This window comes from Photinus pyralis, unplaced genomic scaffold (genome assembly GCF_008802855.1).
Source record: "Photinus pyralis isolate 1611_PpyrPB1 unplaced genomic scaffold, Ppyr1.3 Ppyr1.4_LG1, whole genome shotgun sequence".
NCBI classification, from domain to species: domain Eukaryota; kingdom Metazoa; phylum Arthropoda; class Insecta; order Coleoptera; family Lampyridae; genus Photinus; species Photinus pyralis.
In genome coordinates this window covers 46,683,267-46,706,678 of record NW_022170249.1, presented here as the reverse complement: position 1 = coordinate 46,706,678, position 23,412 = coordinate 46,683,267, and the positions used below count along the sequence as shown (strand labels likewise).

The window sequence follows — 23,412 nt, the reverse complement described above, 5'->3', positions numbered from 1 at the left end:
GCACAAATTTATTTGACAATTTAGGCGTATCATTAGTATGTAGCGTTAAAATAGGGTAACGCGTTATTTTCTAGCTAATTTAGAGTTGCATATTTATTACAAGCCGCAAAGATTGCAATCAAAATTTAATTTCGTGCACAGTTCATTACCCGATGTAATTTTTGGAAATTTCCAATTTAAAAATCTTTTACGATTACAGCTTATCAACCATAAATGAAGAATTATGCTGCGAAAAAGAATGTGAGACGGGAAAGAGGATTTTATAACCTTTTCACAATTCACGTCCAGTAATCAAGATAAATCTAAAATTAAATCAATAAATCAACTCGTTTAGTTCGCGGCACGTATAAGGGGCTTTTTGCGGACAAATTATTATACAGATATACGCATACCGGAATTAAATTTTCGTTTTTCATGTTGCAACCCTTCTTCGCTTTAAGGTGGTAATGTGATTGGTGTTCTATGCCAGAATTCGAGATTCTTAGATTAACTACCTCAAATGACAGTTGCGTATGTGGTGGAGGTAATAATTTCTATCATTTCCCATTTTCTGGAACATTCAAGTGACAATCCTAGTACGCCATCCTTCATTTGGAATAATACGAAGGATCATCGAATCTTGTTGCTGAATGACAGAATTGCCACTAGGGGCATTTGTCATAAAAATACATCATCTCATGTTTAGTATTGATTTTCATACGCTTGCGTTGGCAATAAATCATGCGGTGGGTATTTTATTTATATTGGCGTATAATTTCAATCCGAATCTGGAGTTTATGCAACAAGTACAAACGGGAAGATTATTATTGAAAACTGTTTATCGTAAAATCTGGTTCTCTATTAATCAGCTTCGCAATCAATAATTCTTTTCATAAATACCTACATCTAATCACATAAACATATTTCAATTTAACTGATGTCGTGTACGTCTACTAGAATAACTAGACTGTTGTTGCTTTTCTAATTAGATACTTTTGATGTTGTTAATATTTAATTAACCCCTCGCTATTGATCTTAACGGTTGTATCTCTCTTTGTTTACAGTACCGACAATTGGAGATCCAATAAGTAGTGGTACCAGCCTAATTAATATTCGAAGTGTGTGCACGTAAACACTTGAAACGGATTAGTATGTGAAGACTAAAAATGTAAAATCAAGTGGTAGTTTTCCAAACAACTTAATGGGGGGCCGCAAAATGGACATGTCAAGTACTTCGTTGTACATCATAGTTTTCACACTAATTTTCCACCTAGTTGTCGCAAGTAAGTATTCTTTTGTTACACTTTTTAGCTTCTGTTGAAACTTTGGGAAAGAACTAATATTCCCTAAAGGAATCAAGTTGAAGTTCGATGGATACTTTCCATTAACTTTAAACTTGACAGCGGCAACACGGACATTTTAAAGGTTCAAACTTTTAACTAAATCTCTATGTTACCGTGTAACAAAGAACATACGTTATTTATTGTAAAGATATGATTTTGGTAAAAAAAACAACTTATTGAGGGTATGGCTGTACTAACTTTAATCTATACTATCCATACCAAAACGGATGTGTGTCTACTTTTTGGTAGTTTATAAGTTACTGAACCAACCATACGATCGCCGAGGAGCTTTGGGAATTGTTCAGAACTCGTCCGCAAAGGTTTCTGGAATGATACATCTACTCTAGCATAGGTGGCGCGTGTAAATAGAATTAAAATGACACTTCGAAATGTTTTATCGATTAAAATGAACAGGTCTCAATAAAAATGACACGGTTTACCAAGGGTAAATTGCCTTTTCTAAATTTTGTAGGTATTTGAAAACTTGTGATGCATTATTTTTGCCCTCTACTTCATTTTTTATGTTTTTGACTGGAAATATTATAGTTACTTTTCTAAATATCATGAAAGATTTTTGCTAATTGACGCTTTCTCTTCTTCTGATGTTCGTCTAATTCGCTACAAGGGAAGTGGGAATGAAAGTTCTTACTATTCGAGTTCACATCTTAAATAAACTTGATAAATAAGATGAAAAAAATGTTTGGTGTCTGCTTTCAACTTTTAATGAAAGAGAAACCTTTTAGAAAGGTTTTACTAAGCTGACAACTGCTTTGTTTACTCACACTCGAACTCACTTTTTTTTATTACGGACATACCGTTTTTAAAAATCTTTCCACCAACTTGTACTACTTCACTTGACGATAACTTAAATCTTTTATTAATGTTACTTAACGTCTTCTGCACACTTCAGCAAAACAACTAGGGCAAACTACTCCATATTTCTTATCGCAAACGAACAGATATTTCTACATTTTCGGACGTAATTTCACGTTTTATACTTAAACAGACAAATCTAAATAAACAATTACAAAAGCGATAAAATTTAAACAACAATTACGCTATTACAATACTTCTAAAAAGAAAAAAAAACACTGAGACATAAAGTCAGTCTATACTGACAAAATTTAAAAAAAAAATGCTAATAAACATGCAGAAATGACCACTTGCGGAACTATTTCAAATACCAACGAAAATGTAAATGCAATAGTTTTGGATGAAATTAAGATGAATGAAAAATTCAAAGAAAGCAAAACTTTTGATTATATTTTGGACATGAATGAAGGTTTAAAGTAGAAAAATTGGAATATAGGAACTAAACCGTAACCAGTTTTCAACTCTACGACTCCTATTAGCACGCAATTAGTAAAACCATTGAATAATTATTCAATGGCAACACCGAGGACCGAAGGTCATTAGTAGCAAGTTCTGTAAATCGCTGCTTTATATTTTTAGCTAGCGCGAGGCAAATTTTTAATATTCGCATATTAATAAGGAACATCTTAGATCCTGTATGACTATGAACAAAAAAGGAACTTTCGTTATACTATATTGAATATCGATTTTTCTTCTTCTAAATATTACAATATATCCATAAAACCCGTCAAAAGTTAAGCTTATATAATTAAGAATGTAGAAGTATCTTGGAGATTCTAGACAACATTTGGAAAATATTGGTGACTCTGGTCTATCAATGCTCTAAAGTCTAGACTCATAAACTTCTAATGACCCATACAAGCCCTTAAGGCCCAGACCAGGTCTCTTAATCACTCTTAAAACGCATTAATGATTTTTAAACTTTCAAAATATCAAAAAGTCAATAAACGCCCGTTGTGTCTCTATGGACCCTTGGAGTCTGTGAGAGGCTCTTAAAAAGAGGCATTTTAAAGCTCTTTAATGCTTTTAAAGATTATAAAATATAAATGCCTTTAGAAGATTTTTATAGACCCTTGAGGCCATTGAAACTCTTAGTTACCGTTGGCGAAGTTCCTTAAAGGCCTTTAAATGAGGCTTAAACAATGTAAAGAGCCTTCAAGATTAGATACTACATAACTTAACAGATAAGCTCTTAACGAATCTTAACGACCTCAATAAGCTATTAATTGCCTACTAGATTCTCTCACTAAAACGAAGGCCATTGAAGACTGTTTGAGAGAACAATTAGTGATTCCACAAAACTTATAAAATCCAATAAAACTTCTCAACACTTTGGAAAGGCTCAAACACCTTGAAAGACTCTCAAGGACAAACAAAAGCTTCGGGACTTGTAAAGCCTCCAGCTCCAGCTTCTTGGCCTTTCTTAAACACTCTTGAAATCCGTTGAAAACCCTTGAAGGCGTTAAAATAGTAAATACGTTATCTATTATCTTCTCTCCACAAAGGGAGCCGAACTTACGCATACCAAAGGCACATTGGGCTTGCACCATTTCCTCCGCAACTAATTTCAGAGCTCGTTCCTCTCCATGAAAGATAGAACCTTCAGCCTCCCGGGGCAGATAACTGTTACCAAGGAGCTGATGTCTCCAATCAAGTTGTCACAGTTACAAATTTTGTTCTGCTGCAAAACTTAAAAATTGAAATGTAATGAAGTGGCGTAAACCATAATGGGTTGGTATTTTTAACAACAAGGGAAGTAGCTAACTAAATGGGGGCTATAATCGTTGGTCAGAACTCATCATCATGACAAATGTACTGTAAACTCACCTCAACGTCCCTGCAACGGCATTTAGTCTGACAGGTCGTCTTTCGCGCTCGAGGGTCATGTAAACAAACATCTGCCCCGAGCTGGCGCAGAGCTGTCCTGGACCTCCGAACACTACGATCGGCGAATGGATTCTTTTTGTTAGCATTGGCAATGAGGTCTTTACGTTTCGTATTGGGTCGACATCATGACCTAGTCGAGCGAGTAAGCAGTATAATCATCAGACCCGGAACCGCGGCATAGGCACATTATGCATTCACGGAACCTAGGGATATATCCGGATATCTGCGAGGGCTTTTATCTAATAATAGCCAAACAACAAAGCACGATGACCTGCACAATACACTCACCACCTACACGTGGGAGCTCTACTTAGCATCTCTTACGATCGTGACCAGAGTGCGTAACGTAACTTAACTGCCTTATGCACCCTTCTGTGCAGAATCGCGCATACTTGACCAGTCAGCTTTCCACATTTTATTAAATAATGTTTGCGTTGATATTTTACTTTTGCATTATTAAGGTTCACCGTGTAATATCGTTCTTACAGAAAATATGAAACATTTTTAGAAAAACAATTACTTATCGCGTTTTTCAATAAAAAATCAAAGCTTCTAAACCTCAAACAAAAATACGTTTTTAACTCACGAATATTTCATAGATTCAACTCCTTTATTCGAGAAAGAATATTTATATCAAAGTTTCAAGACTACACAAAAAGCTAAATAAGATGGAAAACTGCTTTATTATTTATCATTTAAACCTTCTAAATACTCGGTTGAAATACGTAATCATTTAGGACTGCTATACATTTTTTATTTATAGGTAAAACATCAATACCTGCCTGAGAGTTGGAAAAAGTGTTAATAGTTTATGTGGTGCCGACTTTAAATATGACATATTTCGAATTCCTGTAAATACCAAGAATAAAAATCCGTAGGTTATTTCCTTGATACTAGCATGAGATAAGTGTTGCTTAGATCTATCAATCGTTTACTTACTGGTATCTAACGTTGTCCTAATTAAGCAAATAAGCAGGTTAAAATAGCGCGTGGTGCATATGTAATAACCCCGTTTAAAATAAGTAAATTAGAATTTTGAATAAACTGCAGAAACGAGACTAATTTTCTTTAACTCGCACTTGTTTTTCACGAGCGCGAAAAACTATCTGGAAATGTGTGGTGGTGTAACGGAACCCTAATTTATTAGCCATTACAGTCGGTTATTGATAATTTGTTCGATAGACAAGGCTAAAACAAACTTTTATATAGGTAATATTCATATTATTGGAAAATAAACTTTATACGGCATAATATAAATATTCTGGTAAAAGAAAACAAATTATGTAATTTAGTGTCATTAATACATTAAAGCAATGTTGGTACTTCGAAATATAGTAAGTTTTTTTTCAATGGTGTCATTGTGTACTGATTACACATATTAGTGGCAGCTCTAATATGGCCTAGCTAGATAATATAATATCATTAGTACCACAAATATTGATATAAAAATATTGTTTTGTACGATCGGGCTTTTTTGGCATCTTACAAGATATGGGAGGGTTGTGAGTTTTAATTGCCGCCCTAGACCTGTTAGATCTAATACGTACCTACTCAAATCCTTACGTTAAGGTTAAGCCTTGCGATTTCCTCAATAACTTTGTTTCAGGTAAAAAATGAATTTCTGTTAACGAGCGATGGTTGCTAAAGGTTTAATTTTGCGAATGAAGTTAAATTTGATATCACATTATCAGCGTGTGATAAAAATGAGAGATATATATTACATATGGGAGTTTTTAGTGTCTTATTTATTATTATATAACGGCGAAATAATGTTTGTTTTATGCAAATGTCGTAACATTATATATTTGGATGAATGTTATACCAACTAAGAATGTTGATCAAGAAGGGAGTTATTCTGGAAACAAATTTCAAATTTTGCACTCTTTTTTATTCTTCTTTATATTCAGGCGTGTCTTTACTTTCTCTTATATTGAAATTCATATTGAATCAACTTGATAGACGAAAACTGGTGGCGGGGATTTACTTCGACTTATCCAAAGCATTTGAAATTATTGATCATCGGATCTTAATTAGTAAATTAGAGAGCTACGGAATTCGAGGTACTGCTTTGAAGTTGATGAAGTCGTACTTGAGTAGTAGATCTCAGCAGGTCTATATTGAAAACAGCAATGGTTCTGGAACACTGTCAGAGACAACTAGTTTAAACAAAGGGGTGCCACAAGGGTCCATTCTTGGCCCATTGCTCTTTCTCCTGACGCACGGCCTGATGATGGGCAATATCATGCCCGAAATCGATCGCCATTAAAGAATAAAAAATAATTATTAAAATTGATCATTCGTTTTAAAACATAAGGGCGATCAAAATTTAAATCATTCTAATGTAGCGTTACCTATATTGTTAATATTGTTAATTTTGGAAGACTTTTTGAAATTCAAGTCAACAGAGTCAAATTTGAAAAATCTTGAATAATAATAATAATAATAATTGTACTTTATTGACTGAATATATGTAGAATACAAAAAAAAGACGTATATATAATGTGTAAGTAAACATAACTTGAAAACTTTTGATCTGGGTATAGGGAAATGGCGGGTATTAAACGACGTAGATACTGGGTGTTCTATTTAAAATAAGAAAGTTGATATCCCCATCCGGTAAAACTGGAAGTGAAACGACCATGATAATACTTTCATTCGATAGATCATAAAAAACTATGTTAATATGCAAATTTTCAGATTTAAATTATTAATGGCATATTATGGGGATATTATCTCAGATCTTAAAAAAAATAAAATAAAAATAAACATTCTGAAAATTAGTTTAATTAGTACATGAGGGTTATTCATTAGTTCTATACGACTACAGTAACATGTTTCACATGTATATACATTATCTTAAATGTCCGAGTCCTTATTTATTTATCTAAAATTTTGAGGTTTTGAGTTTCTGAAAAATTCTTGCCAATTACTTTGTTAGTCTTGAGTTTTGAACAGTTATTGATCGTGAGTCTTATTGACGTAAATCCCAGCTCCATTAAGTTATAGTAAATTTTTGAATATCCCGTAGAAATAAGTAAAGCGGAATTCTGTTTCTAATTTTGGAAAAACAAATGGTCGACTGTTAGTAGTATCATGAACTCGTGAGTATTTTTGCGTATTATTTATCAATGAGTCTTTGTTTTTTAATTGCTTTTAATTGTCAGTCGCGCCCGGCAGTCCTCTGTTTGGGGTCAGTTTACATCCATTTTAACATGGATGTAGGGTTACATTTCTTAGCAAGCAAATACGTCGACATGGAAAGAATTGTCGACAAATTCTTGAAAAGGGTAGGAAATGGATAACGACCAGTATTTAATTTAGATTCGATGGGGTGGCTGTAGATAAATAAACCACATAATTAAATTTATGTTACATATTTTTTTGTTTTTAGCACCAGAAACGGAGTGGTCTTTTAAAATTTACCAAGCAACGTCCAATTTCGCGACTGCTTTAGTTGTTCTATACCCGTTTTTATTAACCACAATCCGCTGAATGCATAGCCTATCTTGAGACCGAAACGTCATTTACATTTACATGAATTTTCTGTTCAGAGCCAAATTGGTCGATGTGTGTGCAAGATAAAAATACAACAATTAAATAAAATAAGAAGAATAAGTTTGTAGGAGACCATACGAACGTTTTTGCTTTGTGGTTGGTATACTATAAATTGTTGGTGTAATGGGTATAACAACGACAATCCAGCTTGTGAAATGTGAAAGGATCTACTTTTGGCTAAGGTAGTCCCAGAAACTTTCCCAAACGGTAATTTGGATTTTGAAGTTCTATTCTGTTTTGTTACAAAGTAACGCTTTTATAGGCACTGTGTTTTATCTTCATAGTCATATAAAATTATAACCTAATCAATTGCAACATTCAAGTGGAGGTTTATAGCCCTTGCATGTTTTACTTTCCATTGTAGATTATGCCTGACCACTTATATCTTCTGATTCGTGCCACATTTGCGGTATTCAAAGCCTATGGGACAGTATATCAGCATAACTCATCGTCCCAGCAAATGTTTGTTGAATTTTGCTTTTTGAAGTGCAGTTTTCTGCAACTCTCGTTGGAGGATTGCAATGAGAGCGAATCGGTATTAGTATCGATGGCGCTCGAAACTACGAAACAGTATTCCATAATTTTAAGGAAGTTAATTTTTGAACACAGTAATTAATTATAATAAACGCTGAAGAATGTTGTAACGCGAAATTGCTGCCACACCCGACACGACCTTTAGCTACAATTTATACTGACGGAATCTTGTCGATTTATGTTTTCATACAACGTCTGGTTCTGCAACAATTTCGGGGGAAAAAACTTTTTTCTCCGTCAAATTTATATCCTTAGTAGATATTACCGAGACGTGCTGTACGGGAATTCTATATAAATAAAATTTGTAACATGCAATAATTTGTCGATAACAAATGAAACTCCTCAATAAAACACGTTTTAAGGCCTCTAAAAGGTTTACGGTTGGGACCACCCTTTTCTCCCAAATTGAGTTTTATTTAATATTTTCGACGTCGTAAACGAAACAAACCAATTTAGACTACACCTCGCGAACATATTCGTGGCTTTACGTATTTGTAGTAAAAATTGCACATAAGCGAATGACATGCTAACGTAATGACGATAAAATGGGCACTCATGCGGTTGTGGTCATCTCTTGATTAAGTCCTTTCAATTTGAAAATTAGTTCAAACGGTTTAATTAAAGCCAGGCGATGCGAATACGTACAAAGTCACAAAGCAAACAAAAATTCGAATCCTTTCGTATTGGATTTTAGCATTCTAATTATCGGATTGACGTAATCGTACTTTAGGGGAAAGATGATAGCCGGTTCACGTTTTCAAATATAATTTCAAATACCACTTGGACAAGGCAGTTTTTCGACTCGATTAGATGCTGATTGAAATATTCCATCAATAGACTCTTGCAGGATATACTTTCAAACGGGATGTATGCTATGGTAATATGATTTACTTAATAAAGTATGCGCGCTTTGAGAGGCACGCGAAATATATTGAAAGTATATTCAGCACATTTACTCGAAGCAGATGTAAGTTTGCAAAACGATTTAATGTTGAACACAAGATGCGTTTCAACTCCTATTTCTACCATTCTCATTCAAATAGAATCGGGGATTCTGTTCATCTTACTTTCCCGAAAATGATGGAAAAATTATACTATAGGGGAATGGCACTGTTGTTAGTGACGTTAATCTATTGAGAAGCTTTAACATATAAACGATAGACCACTTTTCGATCAACAGGTAACAGATATCACAGATGTTGGGATTTCTGTTTGTATTGCCGTAATTGTGTCAACGTTTAAAAATTCATCATGAGGAAAAGGTGCTAGAACACAGTTTTTTTATTTCTAAAAATATGCTGAAAGTGGGGTTGATATGATTATTCCATATTTAAGGTACTTTATTTTCGCGACCACTTCCATAACAAACATTTTTCGATGGAATTTATTGCATAATTTATGTGAAAAAGTATGTAAGTATAAACCTATAACATTTTTTTTTGTTTTTCCGCATGTCTTGATGATTTTATGTCATTGGAAAGACCTTTGGGCGATAAACGTTCCATTTGTTATGGTCAAAAGTGAAGTTGGACAAAAATGACTATGCAATGGTCATTTAGGGGTTATTTGCAACAAGCAATTCTTGTTTCAGCAATAAATTAGTGCAACTTACCCAGCGACCTGCGGCACAATAAATAAGTTTAAAAATTATTAGAATCTTACCAGCGCTCGTTTTAAATTAATAATTACTCAAAGGAGCTGAAATTACAAAATATTAATTTTTTCCTGACCTCCCCATGCGAGGGCTGTAGGAAGCTACGAAAAAAATATATTTTTTGATTTGTAATTTCTTTTATGAACGTACTCTTCTTTTAATTAAACAAATTGTTTGCTTAGGTAACCAGGAATTTAACTAACATGATATAGAAACTATAAAAAGTAGATTTCTCCGAGGTCTTGACATCTCGGCAGTCTTCCCAAAATTGAAGCTACATTTCCACGTTGAATAGCAATTCCCAGTGGTAGAAAAATATAATCAGTGGATTTTTTCTTCCCCCTCACTTATGATATGCGTTCTCCAATGGCTCTGATTAAATGCAATCCTTCCTTACCCCATATTCCACCACTTTCAACAGCGATTATTTTGAAATTGTATTTTCCCTTCAGAACACTTGTACTGTTTTTCCGACTCCGCTTTTTCAGCAGCAGATCCAACGTTGTGCATAGTAGAGGGCAAACAAGAAGCTGCCAAAGTATTTCAACAAGTGAAGTCACACACCAGACATTTTTGACGAGCACTGTAGACTGGTCTCCAGCTTTCATCAACCAGGATCAAAGGTTGAGTTCTGAAACCATGGATAGGACAATTGGATGAACTACCATTGCACATAGGGTGTGGTCTGCCAGGTCGCCTTGTTGCACCCGTAAATTTTAGATGTTCTGTGGTTCTGAAAGGATCGTTTCATCTCTGTAGGCTTTTGAGAAGAAACTCATCGTAATTAAATCGGAACGGTTTTACAAAAGTGAAAAAAAACTAAAGCAAAAACTGACTATACTCTATTCATTTTAACAAGGTTGCGGTAGAAAGCATAGGAAAGCTTTGACCTTCACGGTGATTGGTTAAAACACAAGTCAGAATTACGCTGATAAATAAAACGAGTGACCAATTTTATAAGCTGGTGCGAAAAAAATGTTGAACTGTCATTAGTGGTTATTACCAAAGATCCAAGCGCGAAATCTGTGATTTGTTTCTGTTCGCAGTGCTGGATATTTCTACTTTATAATAATTTCGTTCCGTTTTATATTTTGCTTTATCTTCAAACACAGCGCTACCTTCTTATAATGAATGCAGTATAACAGAAATATGCAAAAGCAGAATGATCGTTTGCTTTAAGTTTGGACGGTACGGTTTCGAAAAAATTAGCTCAATTAATTAACGTACTTGCCAACTAATCAACGGCCTTACCTGTTATAAAATTCGGCCATTTCATGTGAGAAACATGGGTTTTACCTTCTCATGTCCTTGCGAAAACGCTCGAAAATTAAAACTTCTTTAATTAATTACGCCATTCTCAGACATCTTAAAAATACGGAAGCGGTGTCAAGATTCAAGTTTTTTAAGGGCGCACGTAACGGATGTAATGTCGACTTAATCGGAGGCTGTTGTCTGTGACACATTCAACTAATTACGGTTCATTATACTTATCCAAACAGTCAAAATGAAATCTTCAAATTCGGCAGTCTAGCAACGCCTGTTTGCTCCTTGGAATTTGAGGTCAAGCGGCGTTGATATTTTCCTTAAACTGCACGACCTTGCCGGTTTAATGCAGGATTTTCGTATACCATTACATTCCCATCAATTTCTGGAAGTTATAAATAAGCGACACATATGAAATACGTTGTACCTAAAATTAATTACAATTCATAATTTTATCCAGGAATTGTTTAACTATATCGCTACACTACAGATCTATAAAAATAGAAAAGCAGATATGTTTGAATAAAGTTAAATGTCAAATGAATTTGTTGCAATAAACATTACTTATTATCTATTCAATCACTGCTGAGGTGAAATGCAAATTTTATTACCTGCCCCAACCCCCTAACATGTCTGGGTTACAAGAAACCAAAAAGAGATGAAAAATTATGGAGAAATTATGCAAAGTAATTCATCATAAACTCTTAATAGTGTTGAAACGTTCATTTATAGTATTTTTTATAGGATTGTTTTAGGGATTCTTCTGGAATTCTTCAGATACTTATCACTTATCTTATTCAAGGATTCAATGGTTCTTAGGTTCTTCATAGATTCTTGGCAGATTTTTAATTTACTTCTTCTAGATGTCTGATAAAATATTCAAAACTTCTATAAAATATTCCTCACAAAATGTGGGTTGTTCAGATAGCCTCCTCAGATAGTTTAGAGCCCGCCTCGAATGTTTCAATGATCCGTAAAGATTTTCTTTACAGTTGCTTTATAGGATCCTAATTTCTATTAGAGATCATGTGAACATTTTCAGAAACTTTTCTACAGATCTTTATATAACTTCTAAGGACTATGAGTGATTGTACACACATTCTTTAAGAAGAACTTCTTCAACAATTGTTCCCAGAAGATAGGACCATTTTTAAAAGTTCTTTAGACATGATTTTTCTAATAATTTCTTGTTTCATTTTGAATAATGTTTGTTAGGTATGCGGCAAATCAGCGTTATTATTGTGTTAAACAACCACTATTAATTCAACATGAATTGACATGAAACAATATTATAAGTACTTGTTGCAGTCCTCAAATTAATTGGTTGCGGGCTACCGAAATTGCTACATCTTGGGAAAATTGGCAACGCTCAACGGTTGTCCGTGTACCTTCTCTTGACAAGAGATTATGCATGTCATTTACATACACTTTGCGAATTGTAATGCGAATATCTGCACAACTGATTTCTATAATAAATTAATTGATAGATGCAAGAGCTATGCAGCTCATGACCTTAATTCGAATTACACCTGAACCTATTGTTGCGCTGAAAACAGTTAATAATGCATACACATGATTTATATAACCGTAAAGATGCAAGATGCAAAAAAATAACGCGCAGCGAAATCTAAATATTGTGGTAAAGGTAACTAGTATTTAAAATCAAATGGCGTCATGCTAGTAAAATTCAATTAGAATAAATCCAGTCATTTGCATGTATTGTGAATATTCCTTTCATATTATATCCGCGCTTTGTTAGTCTGCTATTCATGTACTGTGCACAATAATTTATATTTATTTCATACTATCTAGTAATCGCCGCTTTCCCAGACTGATTTGAGTCTGGTAAATCGTATTTTACCAGACTGAAAATTTTTACCCGACTGGAAATTTTGCCTAGCAACCGCAACTGACATCCATCTAAACGTGATATTTGATTGATTGATTGATATTGATATTTGTCAAACTACTGTCAGATCAAACAAATCAAGTGATCGACTTTTGCTTTCATTTTAATGTGTACCTACAACATTCTAATCAAAATGGTATTTTACCTGAAACCGTCAAGAAAATCTAAATTTCAGGGCTATTTTGACATTAGAAAGTTGATCTTTACCTGACTAGTAGGTACTGTAATATTTTTGCCTGACTCCCATTACAGTCCTAGTACATGCAAAATAGCAATTAGATCGTTCATTGAATAAGTTATTCAATCAACGACTGGATAATTATAATGCTATGTGGATATTTTTAAATATTAATATACCTACACAAAGGATAATGGTTTTTTAATTACTAACAATTAATGGAATATGTGTGGAAGTAATTATTCCTTTAGTTTGGCGCCAGTCATTAAAAGGTTTCTACGCCTTTTCGTACCTCTTTCTGACTTTGTGGGGAGCCAATATTGCACTACGGCGGCCGCAGCTTCGGCTACATCATAACAACATCTCGCGTAGGTACTCTTCTCCACTGATACCTGCTTTTGTACCTAGTTATAAAGACTGTATAGTTGAAAAGTACAAAGCATAAATTGCAAACTGCATTAAAAATGACACTGACTGTTTTAATTATTTTGAAATCTCTATGGAAACATTTAAACAATTATATAAAGTGATTTTAGCATGCGTGATTATAAGGTATCAAAATTTCACACATGAATAATTTAATTTGGAAAGGTTATCTACATGTTGCGGTTTCAGGTAAAATTTTATACATAATATGTCATGAAAGTGAGTCTACCTGACTTGGAGGCATTAAAGAGATACTCGGACGCTGCGCGTCCTCGTACTTTTCAATAAGCCTCCGCGTCATGTAAACGACCACTTTCATGACTTATTATGTAAATAACTATTAATAGAAATAGAGCAGTATGAAATAAAATGTTTTACATTATTTGTATGTTAAATCAGTTAACGTTACTCGTTTCGAAATTCCTGCCTCAGCTACGCTTCGGCAGTAAACATCTCACTCGTTAACGTAAACCTTGATTTACCATACTCATATGTAAATAACTATTATTTAATGGGAAACACCGAATTAGTATACAATATTCACTAACCACCATTTGGAAAACATGAATGAAAAAGGTCACGAAACCTTTTTTTAAGTGTCACTAATTCAAGTAACAAGTTTATACCGAAATTCGAGCGAGACGCCATTAACTTGCAGTAAAGTGTGTGGCTAATCACACCGTTTAGCTCGTAGTCTAGCTTAAACAGGTGCTATTTTATGAGCGAGTACCATATTACCAAATTAACCCATTAACATTCTGTTGCCTCGTGCGTTGGGGTGATATAATTTGAAAAATTTTTAATATTGCTTGACACCACTGACCGTATAAATAAGTGCTGAATTGTAATGAGCCTATTTGCATATGTAAATGATAATTAGGTTGGTATACAGTTACAATTTCATACCTATTCAGTGTCCAATCACGAGACACGAGACACGAGACTAAAAGTAACTATTCAATGTTTTTCAATTATCCGTGGACACGAACTCGATATCGTTAGAGCTTAATCTTACAATGAGTGGTTACGCAACTTGCGTAAGGCGATCCTTCACTCTACACAAAACACAAAAATTCAACGGACTAAAATATTTTTATTACGGAAAGGGAACGAATGGGATATACAAAATTTTCTATTTTGACAATAAATGGTAAAACAGCTTTTGTTTCTTTGAGAGGACGTACTTTTAGCTCACTAGCAGAGATCCTACTCTAGGTGATTTATTTAAATTTCCCATTCTCACAAGCCTAAGGATCAAAATCTGTATCATGCCAAAGGTTGCCTTCACCCTGGGGATGGTTATACCAACACATCTCGAGGGTGAAATTTTTTATTATATTTTAACCACAGGAATAGATAGAACAATTTATTCTAATACAAGGAAAGAAGTGTTCTATACATTTTTTTTGTGAAGTGAGTACTTTTCGAACTATTCGCCAACGAAAGTATGACTTTCCTATAGAAAAGATCAATGTTTTGAAATGGTTATTCGCGAAAAACTTGAAAAGCATGCACTATATTTTAAAACAACCCTGAAGGAAACAAACCGGTACCTAAAAATAAAGCAACGAATATGGTTTATTAAGATTGCTGTTTGGAGTTTCAAAGTCAAATAACGGGAAAACTATGCATTTTTCGAGAAAAACTTAATAATAATATATTTTACACTTGTCAAAAAGAAACATTAAAAAAACACACTTACAATTACATATACCTAATATTAAAATGATTGCAAAACAGAATTCTTCAATTGAGTAAAACGCTTTGCTAATCAATTCTCTTTTTGAGTTTTTTCTTGAATTCATTCAAAGGTGCGAAACTTGTAGAATCCTTTCTTCTTTTTTAAGAAAAAACACAAAAATTGAGCGAGTTATAATGAAAATAAAGTTGATTCCTATTCTTTCACCAAAAAATTAGCGCAAACAGCCCTATAATTGCCACCCTAATTAAAATTAGTCCTTCTCCTTCTCTAGTTTAGTGGTAAGTTGAAAATTAGGATTCATCGTACTTCATTCAAAATGCCACCCGAACAACAGTTGTTTTTAAGGGTAAATAACTTTTTTTAAATTAAACCACAAGGGGGGTAATTTTTAACGGTTGGATTATTGTGAAATAAGTTATGTTGACATTAGTCAGGTCATCTAAGTCAAATTTTACTCACCTTAAGATTTAATGCATTGTTATATGAGTCTTGGAAAAAAGGGGTGGTTTTCACTTCTAAGAAATGAAGAGCGCCCATCAGCATAAAAGAATTTGAAGTGGAGGATAAGTTGAACTTAATCCCAAATTTTCATGCAAATTGATGTATTTTTAAAAAAATGCCAGATTTTAGACTATTTTAAGTTTCCTTTCCTGGACTATATCTCCAACGTTATAATGTGGGTTAATTTAAAACGTACGTCATGTGCCACAATTTACAATTTCATTTCATTACAATAATTATCTTTGCTGAACATAAATGCACTTTGTGCATAAAACAATAACCAGAAATGCAGAGAAAAGTAACATACAAAAGTTTCATTTAGCAAAAAAAAAATAAAAAATAAACAATTTTGATAAGTATAAAATTAGAATCCAACTGAATATATTCCCCCTGAACAAATTTCATTAGTAACAATGTTTGCAAAACTTACAACTCTACAGTTTCCTCTATTTTTTTAAATTGAAACTAAAAATCTCCATCCTGGTACCACGGCCTGCGTGAGTCACGCAAACCTAAGACCTCTCCGCCTTTCATATTTCTACGGAAATATTTAAGAGCATTAATCAGATAAAACTTGGAAATATCTCGTAAATGAATACTAACGAAGCCCGTGCTAATAATAAAGCACACTGTCCTATTAATTATAGATGCAACTGATGAAAAGGATAAAGCTTGACAAGGAAATTCACTTTAAATCTCAAATAACAAAGGACAGATGCATTGTCCCAATTTCATAAATTTTAATCTTCCTTAATTTCTTTTTATAATTTCAAGCTTAGAAATATTTTCTAACATTTAATTAAAAGAATAATTAACATCAATTCCCTTCATTAAAATTTAAATTTAGGTTAAGCAAAAGTAATTTCTTTTTAATTACAGCATGTAATTTTAAATATACCGAAAAGAAATTAATGAGGTTTGTATTCACCACGTGCCGGGTATTTATTGTTGCGAGAGCAAACTTCGTTGAAATAATAGAGACGCGACTATTTTGAGGTTTTCTACTGAAAAGAATAATTTTGCCCCCTTCGGACACTTACAAATGTATAAAATCAATTTTCTATATAAGCGAGAAAAGCTTCTTAATGAACTTACTTCCACAATTTGAGACGGAGAAGGGGTTAACAGTGCTGTTCTTGTTAAAGTTCGTACTCGCCTTTTAATTAAGTTGTGTGCACATTCTCGCTGGCATCAATTACATCGTTGCATCTTCCAAGCACACCGACGGTTTGTATTAACATGACAGGTCTTTGTAGAGATTTTCTCTTAACTCAGACTTCAAAGTCGCGTAAGATAGTCTATATGTACTATTTGGTATTTCGGTGATCTGTACATATGTAAACGTATTAGGCTGTGAGTCGTGCCTCAAAGTCACGAAATTAATTAACGATATCAGTCGTATTTTATTTTCACGTTTTTTTTAATAACCTTTTATGCCATCACAATATTTGTTACCATTAGCCTAATAATCGAAAATCAAATCAAACTGGCGTACAATTGATATCACAATGCAAAGCTCCTATTCTGCAAAGCTCACGTTATATTACCAAAATAAAAACGGAACGTTCTAATCCCCGGGTGTCAAAACATGCACTTACTGCAAAAAACCCATCATCACATAGCATAGAAACCGTATCATAGAACAACAAATTACAGTGCAATTGTGGGATCAGAAGAGTGGATATCTATTAGTACAGACACCATACAGGGTGACGTTCAACAAATTAGAGACAAGCTGATATTTGGCAAGGTACTTTGTTTTAAGGTATTAAATTTCCTCTGAAACCCCAGCACCGATGCGTTGAGCCCGTCATCCCAAACCCACCCCCTAATAGTAGGGGAGCTAGCTCGAAATTCACTGAACGGGAGTGATCAAAATTTTAACCGATAGAGTTCTACTTTAGCCTATCCGAGTATGCTAAAATCGATCGTCTGCAGTCTCAAGTCATATGACCTAAGGCGCTGCGGTACTTCTTGTGGTACCAATTTTAAATGGTTGTTTTTTGAGAAAATAAGTTATACACCAAATGAAAACGTTGATAATAGCTCTTAAAAAAATATTTAAAGAAACCGCTAACATTTGATAACTCCGTAAAAAACAATTCTTAGTCGGTTTTTCACGAACTTTCTACGGATATAAGTAGCTAGGTTACGGTGATGACAGAAGTTGAGAGTAAAAAAGTTTCCTATTCTTTTTATCTAAGCTAGCCTGGAAGGTAAACGTACGAAAGGTATGTCTCAACGTACTAAAACAACGGAAGAAAATCAATAAAATAAATTTTATACATCGAACCACGTCATGAACCTGTTAGGGCACCCATGAATATTAGTATAACAGGATTGAAATAGTAGAAATTAAAAAAAAATGGTATTATTTACAGGTGCAAATGAAATTGGTAAGAGATGCATGTTATTTTACCGTTGATGAAAGATAATAATTCCGAAATTTATGCAGCCTAGTTACTCCACAGCTGACAAGTTTTTGAATATTTTAGTTTTTGTTTTTTAACTAACTATTATATTGTTTCAATCCTTCGTTTCATCACCGTCTGACACACAAATTGCCAAACAATTATAAAGAAACCTATAGGCTATTAATTCAGTTCGAAAAATGGATTACCCTTATGTTAGCAGTTAATCTTTCGTTTATAGCGGTAACACAACGTTAATTTGTGTAATAATGGTGCTTTATGCTTATTAGCACGCTAACTGATTCTGAATGAGTGTAATATATAGCTCTACTTGGATTATCGCTATTTTCACGACAACATTTATTCTGCAGTTATTATTAGGCACAGAATAAAATCGATACCTGTTAATTAGCTGTGCAATTTTTTGAACAAGCTTATACCTACGCAGTTTAGGTTTAGAAAAACCACTTGAGGGCTGGTTCCATTAATTTGGAAACAATTCAACGATCGCACTTTTTTGTCTAGCGAAATTAAGTCGATATTTTAGTGAATTCCGGAAAGGTTTTCGCACGGATAAGGTGTAATACTGAATACATTTTCTATTGATCTACCCGTAAAGGACTAAAGTATTTGTGGCATTTAGTTCGACAGTTAAATTGAAAATAAATTGTAAAACCAGACTGTACTGACCAAAACCTCGGTGACGATCTAAACTTTCAATCAGGCGTTGTATATGCATGCGAAGTTTTGGATAACCCCAGTGTAAGTGGGGTTCAATATGAATTGCTTAAATTATTTAATTATGAAAAATATATGGATTTATTTTTACTTATGAAGGCTCTAGTTTTCCAGATCATGGGTAAGCTATTTTTCTATCATCGACTAATAACTCATGTTTGAATGTTGCTGCAAGGAGTACAAATGGCAATTATAAGTTACGTGCCCCACAAATCTTAGTAACTTCAATGTAAAAATTCCCCCAATTAAGAATGGTCGGTTGGCAAACTAATTACTGAATCATGAATAACTTTCCACAAATTAATAATAAACTGATATTTCGGGCAAAAATTCGCACGAATAGGGCCAAGTACAAGTAAAAGATGACACCTATTACCTCGAATAACATTAGATGTTGACGCCAAGAAGTGAGCTCAGTTCTCGCATCCCAAACCTTAAATCAGTCAAAAGTCGAGCCTCAACTTGAAACCTAAAAGAAATCAAAGGTAACCCCTCTTCTTGATAACCCAAAATGTACATACCTCTTAAATATGGGAGCTAATCGTAGATGAATCCAACAATTGTCAATGGAAAATTGTAGTACACAAATTACAGCCGAACCTAAAGAAAGATATAATTCAAAGTCGCGGTACTTACGATAAGAAAGAAGAACGTAATTAAAATCCTGACTATAGGTGAAACCCGTCCAATTAATTACCGTGGAAATGATGGATCCAAGCGCCAGAGATTAATAAATATGGATTATGGCAGTTAAAATTCCAAGCGCTTTAGCTGTTTATTAAAAGAAATGTATCCCGATACGGTTTACAAAAGAAAGAAAGTCAAAATCGACAGGCACTGCGCGGTAAAATTGAGTAGTGAAATGCTAACAATAGATGGAGCCGTCTATTAAATGACTTCCCAAAGTTACGGGCATGAATGTAACTCTACCTACTATATACTGGAGATCAGGTCTGTTGTGAACCTTCCATTGTTGCTACATAGGCTTAAATTGCTAAAAATGGCGTAGAAAGTGCAATTTCTTCTATGGGAATGCCATTTGGCACCGATATGGGCAACGAAACTGGAAAATGCAAAATACTCACCTGTTCATGATCAAGCCCTGGGTTAAGAGCCTACGTGAGCTGAAAGACGCAACTTATAGGATCAGGTCTGTGTGACATTTCAGTATTTTGCATTTTTGTGGGGGTCATACTAGCCAGATATAGGTATTTTACTTTATATACTTTTGTAAGTATAATGCTTAAATCTGTAAAATGGAATCTTGTCCAATCGTTTTTTTTAGTTTCAATTTCCTAATGGAAGAGCTTTACGTCTTATTATATGATCAATCTTAATAGAAAGATTTCTTTTTGGTAGCATATCGAATTATATTTGTCTTGTCCAGCTCCATATAATCAATCTGTTTTTATCCTTAAGAAATTGGATTTCAGCTCCCTTCCGCTTCCATACACTTCAATCTAATACCGCTAATTTGTACCATCCTGACTTGTCTCTCGCTTTAATGTCAAATATCATTATTGCATTTGTCATAATGGAACGAATTTGCTCAGTTCAAAACCACAAAGTGTAATTCCATTGAAGTAGTAGCTCATATGCTATCGCTAAGTAGTTTAATTCTTTACCCCATCTCTCAAACGAGTGTAATTATGGTCGTGCCGTGAGTCGTCAGTGTTTGATACAAGTCGAGTAAATCCGTTTATAGGTTAGGATCGATGTAAAGTTGACAACGAACGGTTTGGGAATTTAGTAGAGTTTTACTATTTAATGAAAACTCAAAGGAAATGGTTGTAAAAATTGATAATGTAAGTTTCCATTCTGCACGCTATACCTTGCTCTTACGAAGTTATCTAACTTTAAAACTTGCCTCTTCAATGCGACTTTTGTAATAATAAACTTATTTATTTACTGCCTTCAGTTTCACATGAACTGTTTGCTTAAATAAGTTTGGAAGTAATTACTTCTGAACAAAATTAATATAGATTATAAATGAATTCGTTACGTTCAAACAAAGAGCTTAAGCCGGGTACGGTACAAGTATGAAGGATTATTATATGTTTTATTTAATATCTTTTGTAAGAATCCTCATGGAGAATTAATTACCTGTGTGAAATTTGCAGAGGCCATTGTTTAATTATGACAGCGCTGAAACACATACCTACTCTTTTCTCAATTACCTATATCTTCAAAACTTTTCAATACGAACAATCCTTTGTTTTATTTCAGTTTGAAATGTTTGCATTCTTCTTTTTGCACTTTAATAACCAAACGTAATAAACAAATTAAAAGTTAATTCGGCTGAAAGCTTTGTTTGTAACAAATGAGTGTAGGTCGCTCCTCCCTCAGAGTGCTAATCCGTTATTAGAGTAACTTTCACCTGAATTTTCTCTGGAAGACATACTTTGGTTAACTTACACTGAGGCGTTTTACAAATGTAACAAAGTTTAAGAATTAACGAGGCGATTAAGTGGTCAACAAACTTTTAAATATATGGTGGGGTCTTGTATAAAAGTGACCGAGTAAGGGGCGGGTTCTAACTTCAACCTCTGGAACTTTTCCCTTTCCTGAACTTTTTTATCATTGTTAATTTATTTGTTTAGTGACAACAGTGTATTGATTGCAGTAAGATAACCGGATTCCTGAAATACAGAATAAACTAGACAATCAGCCTCGTGGTGTATCACTAACCTAACGTTAAACTTAACGTCAAAAACGTCATTTTGCATATACTACATAACGCAAAATAACGTGTCTTTGGCAGATAACCTGCACGTTAAGTTTGACGTTTCTGATACATCAAAGGGTTGATTGTCAGTGCCTTTACCTCAAGGAATAGTTTTTTTTTCATTCCGCTAGGTTGGACCTGCATGTTTGGAGCCTTATAAGAGTGGTCTACCTTTTAAGGTTGAGGTTCGGTAATTTTTGTAAAATTTCACGTTTGGATCTTTGACATTAACAACTAATGACAGTTTAGTTGGCAACAGAACTATCAGCTTACAAAATGCATCACTCGTTTTATTTTTCACCGTACTACGACTCGTGTTTTAACCAATTACAGTAAACGTCTCTTTTTTGTTTAAATAAATAAACGTAGGTGGCAATTTACTCCCCTCATTATCTGCAAAGGTCACGAGAGCCCAAAGTGATCCTTAACACACAAAAAAAGGATATTAATTATGTTGGAACAAGTCCATAATGCCTTCCGATCCTTAACACCGGATCAAATTAGAGCAGTAACAAAAAGAGATAAGTCTCCAAAATGGCCCAAAGATGCCTGGAACAAATTGAAAATAGGGTTGAATGCGTGTCTAAACGTTGTGTTTTTTTTAAAATTTGTGTATTGACAGTTAACTACATTGTAATTCCCATGGCAACGGCATTCAGGGCAATCATCATGATTTGTATTAAACTTACCCCTTAATTGGTCGCAACAGGAGTAGAGTGTCATAAAATTTGGATTTACTAGCTCGAATTGGGTCGCACAGTAAGTAGCCCAATGACCCAGGAGGGTATGGTGACCCAGCTGGCCCAACCCAACTTTGAGTAGTGGGACACACATGCAAATCCGGTTACTAAAGAAATTCATTTTTCATAATTACTTCAATACCTTATGTTGGTGTTACCTACATTACGTAATGAATAAATTAGTGGATGGGCCATTACTCTCTTTTTAGTATCGAATAAACAATACAATGTGCGCCTTTCGCTAAATTTTAGAGGTATACGCCGAAAATTTAATAGGCATTATAATCTCTTTTGCGTCGCTGAAGTAATATAGTATTAGAGTCTCATTCGAAAATTGTAAACGATGGCAATGGATTAATAATGTAGAATTTTAATGAACGCAATTAAATTACAGTTATATAATGAAATTTTGCACTTTCAATTACGACGTTATTATAAACTTAATGTATTTGGAAATAAGAGCTTCGTTGGTTATAATGGCTGTATAAGTCGGGAATTTTAAGTCCGTCGTGAAAATTATTTCAGCGCGCTTATTGAAAGTGCTGTTTTTATGAAAATTCATATTCGCGTGAATAAATTAAGGGACGCTGCGCAATTTTAGGTGGCATATTATATTGGTATTTATTTGCTTTTGCCAACTTTGCATTGTTAATTGCGTAAAAGGTGTGGTGTAGTGGATTTTAAAACAGCGAGAGTTTTTTATCGTGAGTTTTGTACTCACCCGAAGGGCTAGGTTTTTATAATCATGGCATCACAGAAGAAAAGGTCGTTAAAACGCAGTTATTACTGTTGTTTTATTTTAGAAGTAACTCTCGAAAATCTTTCCGGAATAGGTTACACATGATGAATGAGGCGCTTCGTCCGACAGGTTGAGATATTTGATGTCAAAAGGTCGAGCTTCCTACAAATGACCAGGCAGGTTTCCGATTGGCGGTTACGTTTCCCTGGGGAGATATTAATGTAATGGCAGGTACACTTCTTAATGCACATTTCA

At 34.1% G+C, this 23,412-nt stretch overlaps 1 protein-coding gene across 1 annotated transcript in view; it reads left to right on the top strand.

Annotated features, from left to right (window-relative positions):
• Positions 1–1,013: 1,013 nt before the first annotated feature.
• LOC116161710 (lachesin-like) overlaps positions 1,014–23,412 on the top strand; it is a 61,278-nt gene continuing 38,879 nt past the window's right edge. Inside the window, exon 1 of the mRNA XM_031475164.1 lies at positions 1,014–1,262. Coding sequence (XP_031331024.1) covers positions 1,181–1,262 — 82 coding nt within the window. The 5' untranslated portion in view covers positions 1,014–1,180. The remainder of the gene's footprint in view (positions 1,263–23,412) is intronic.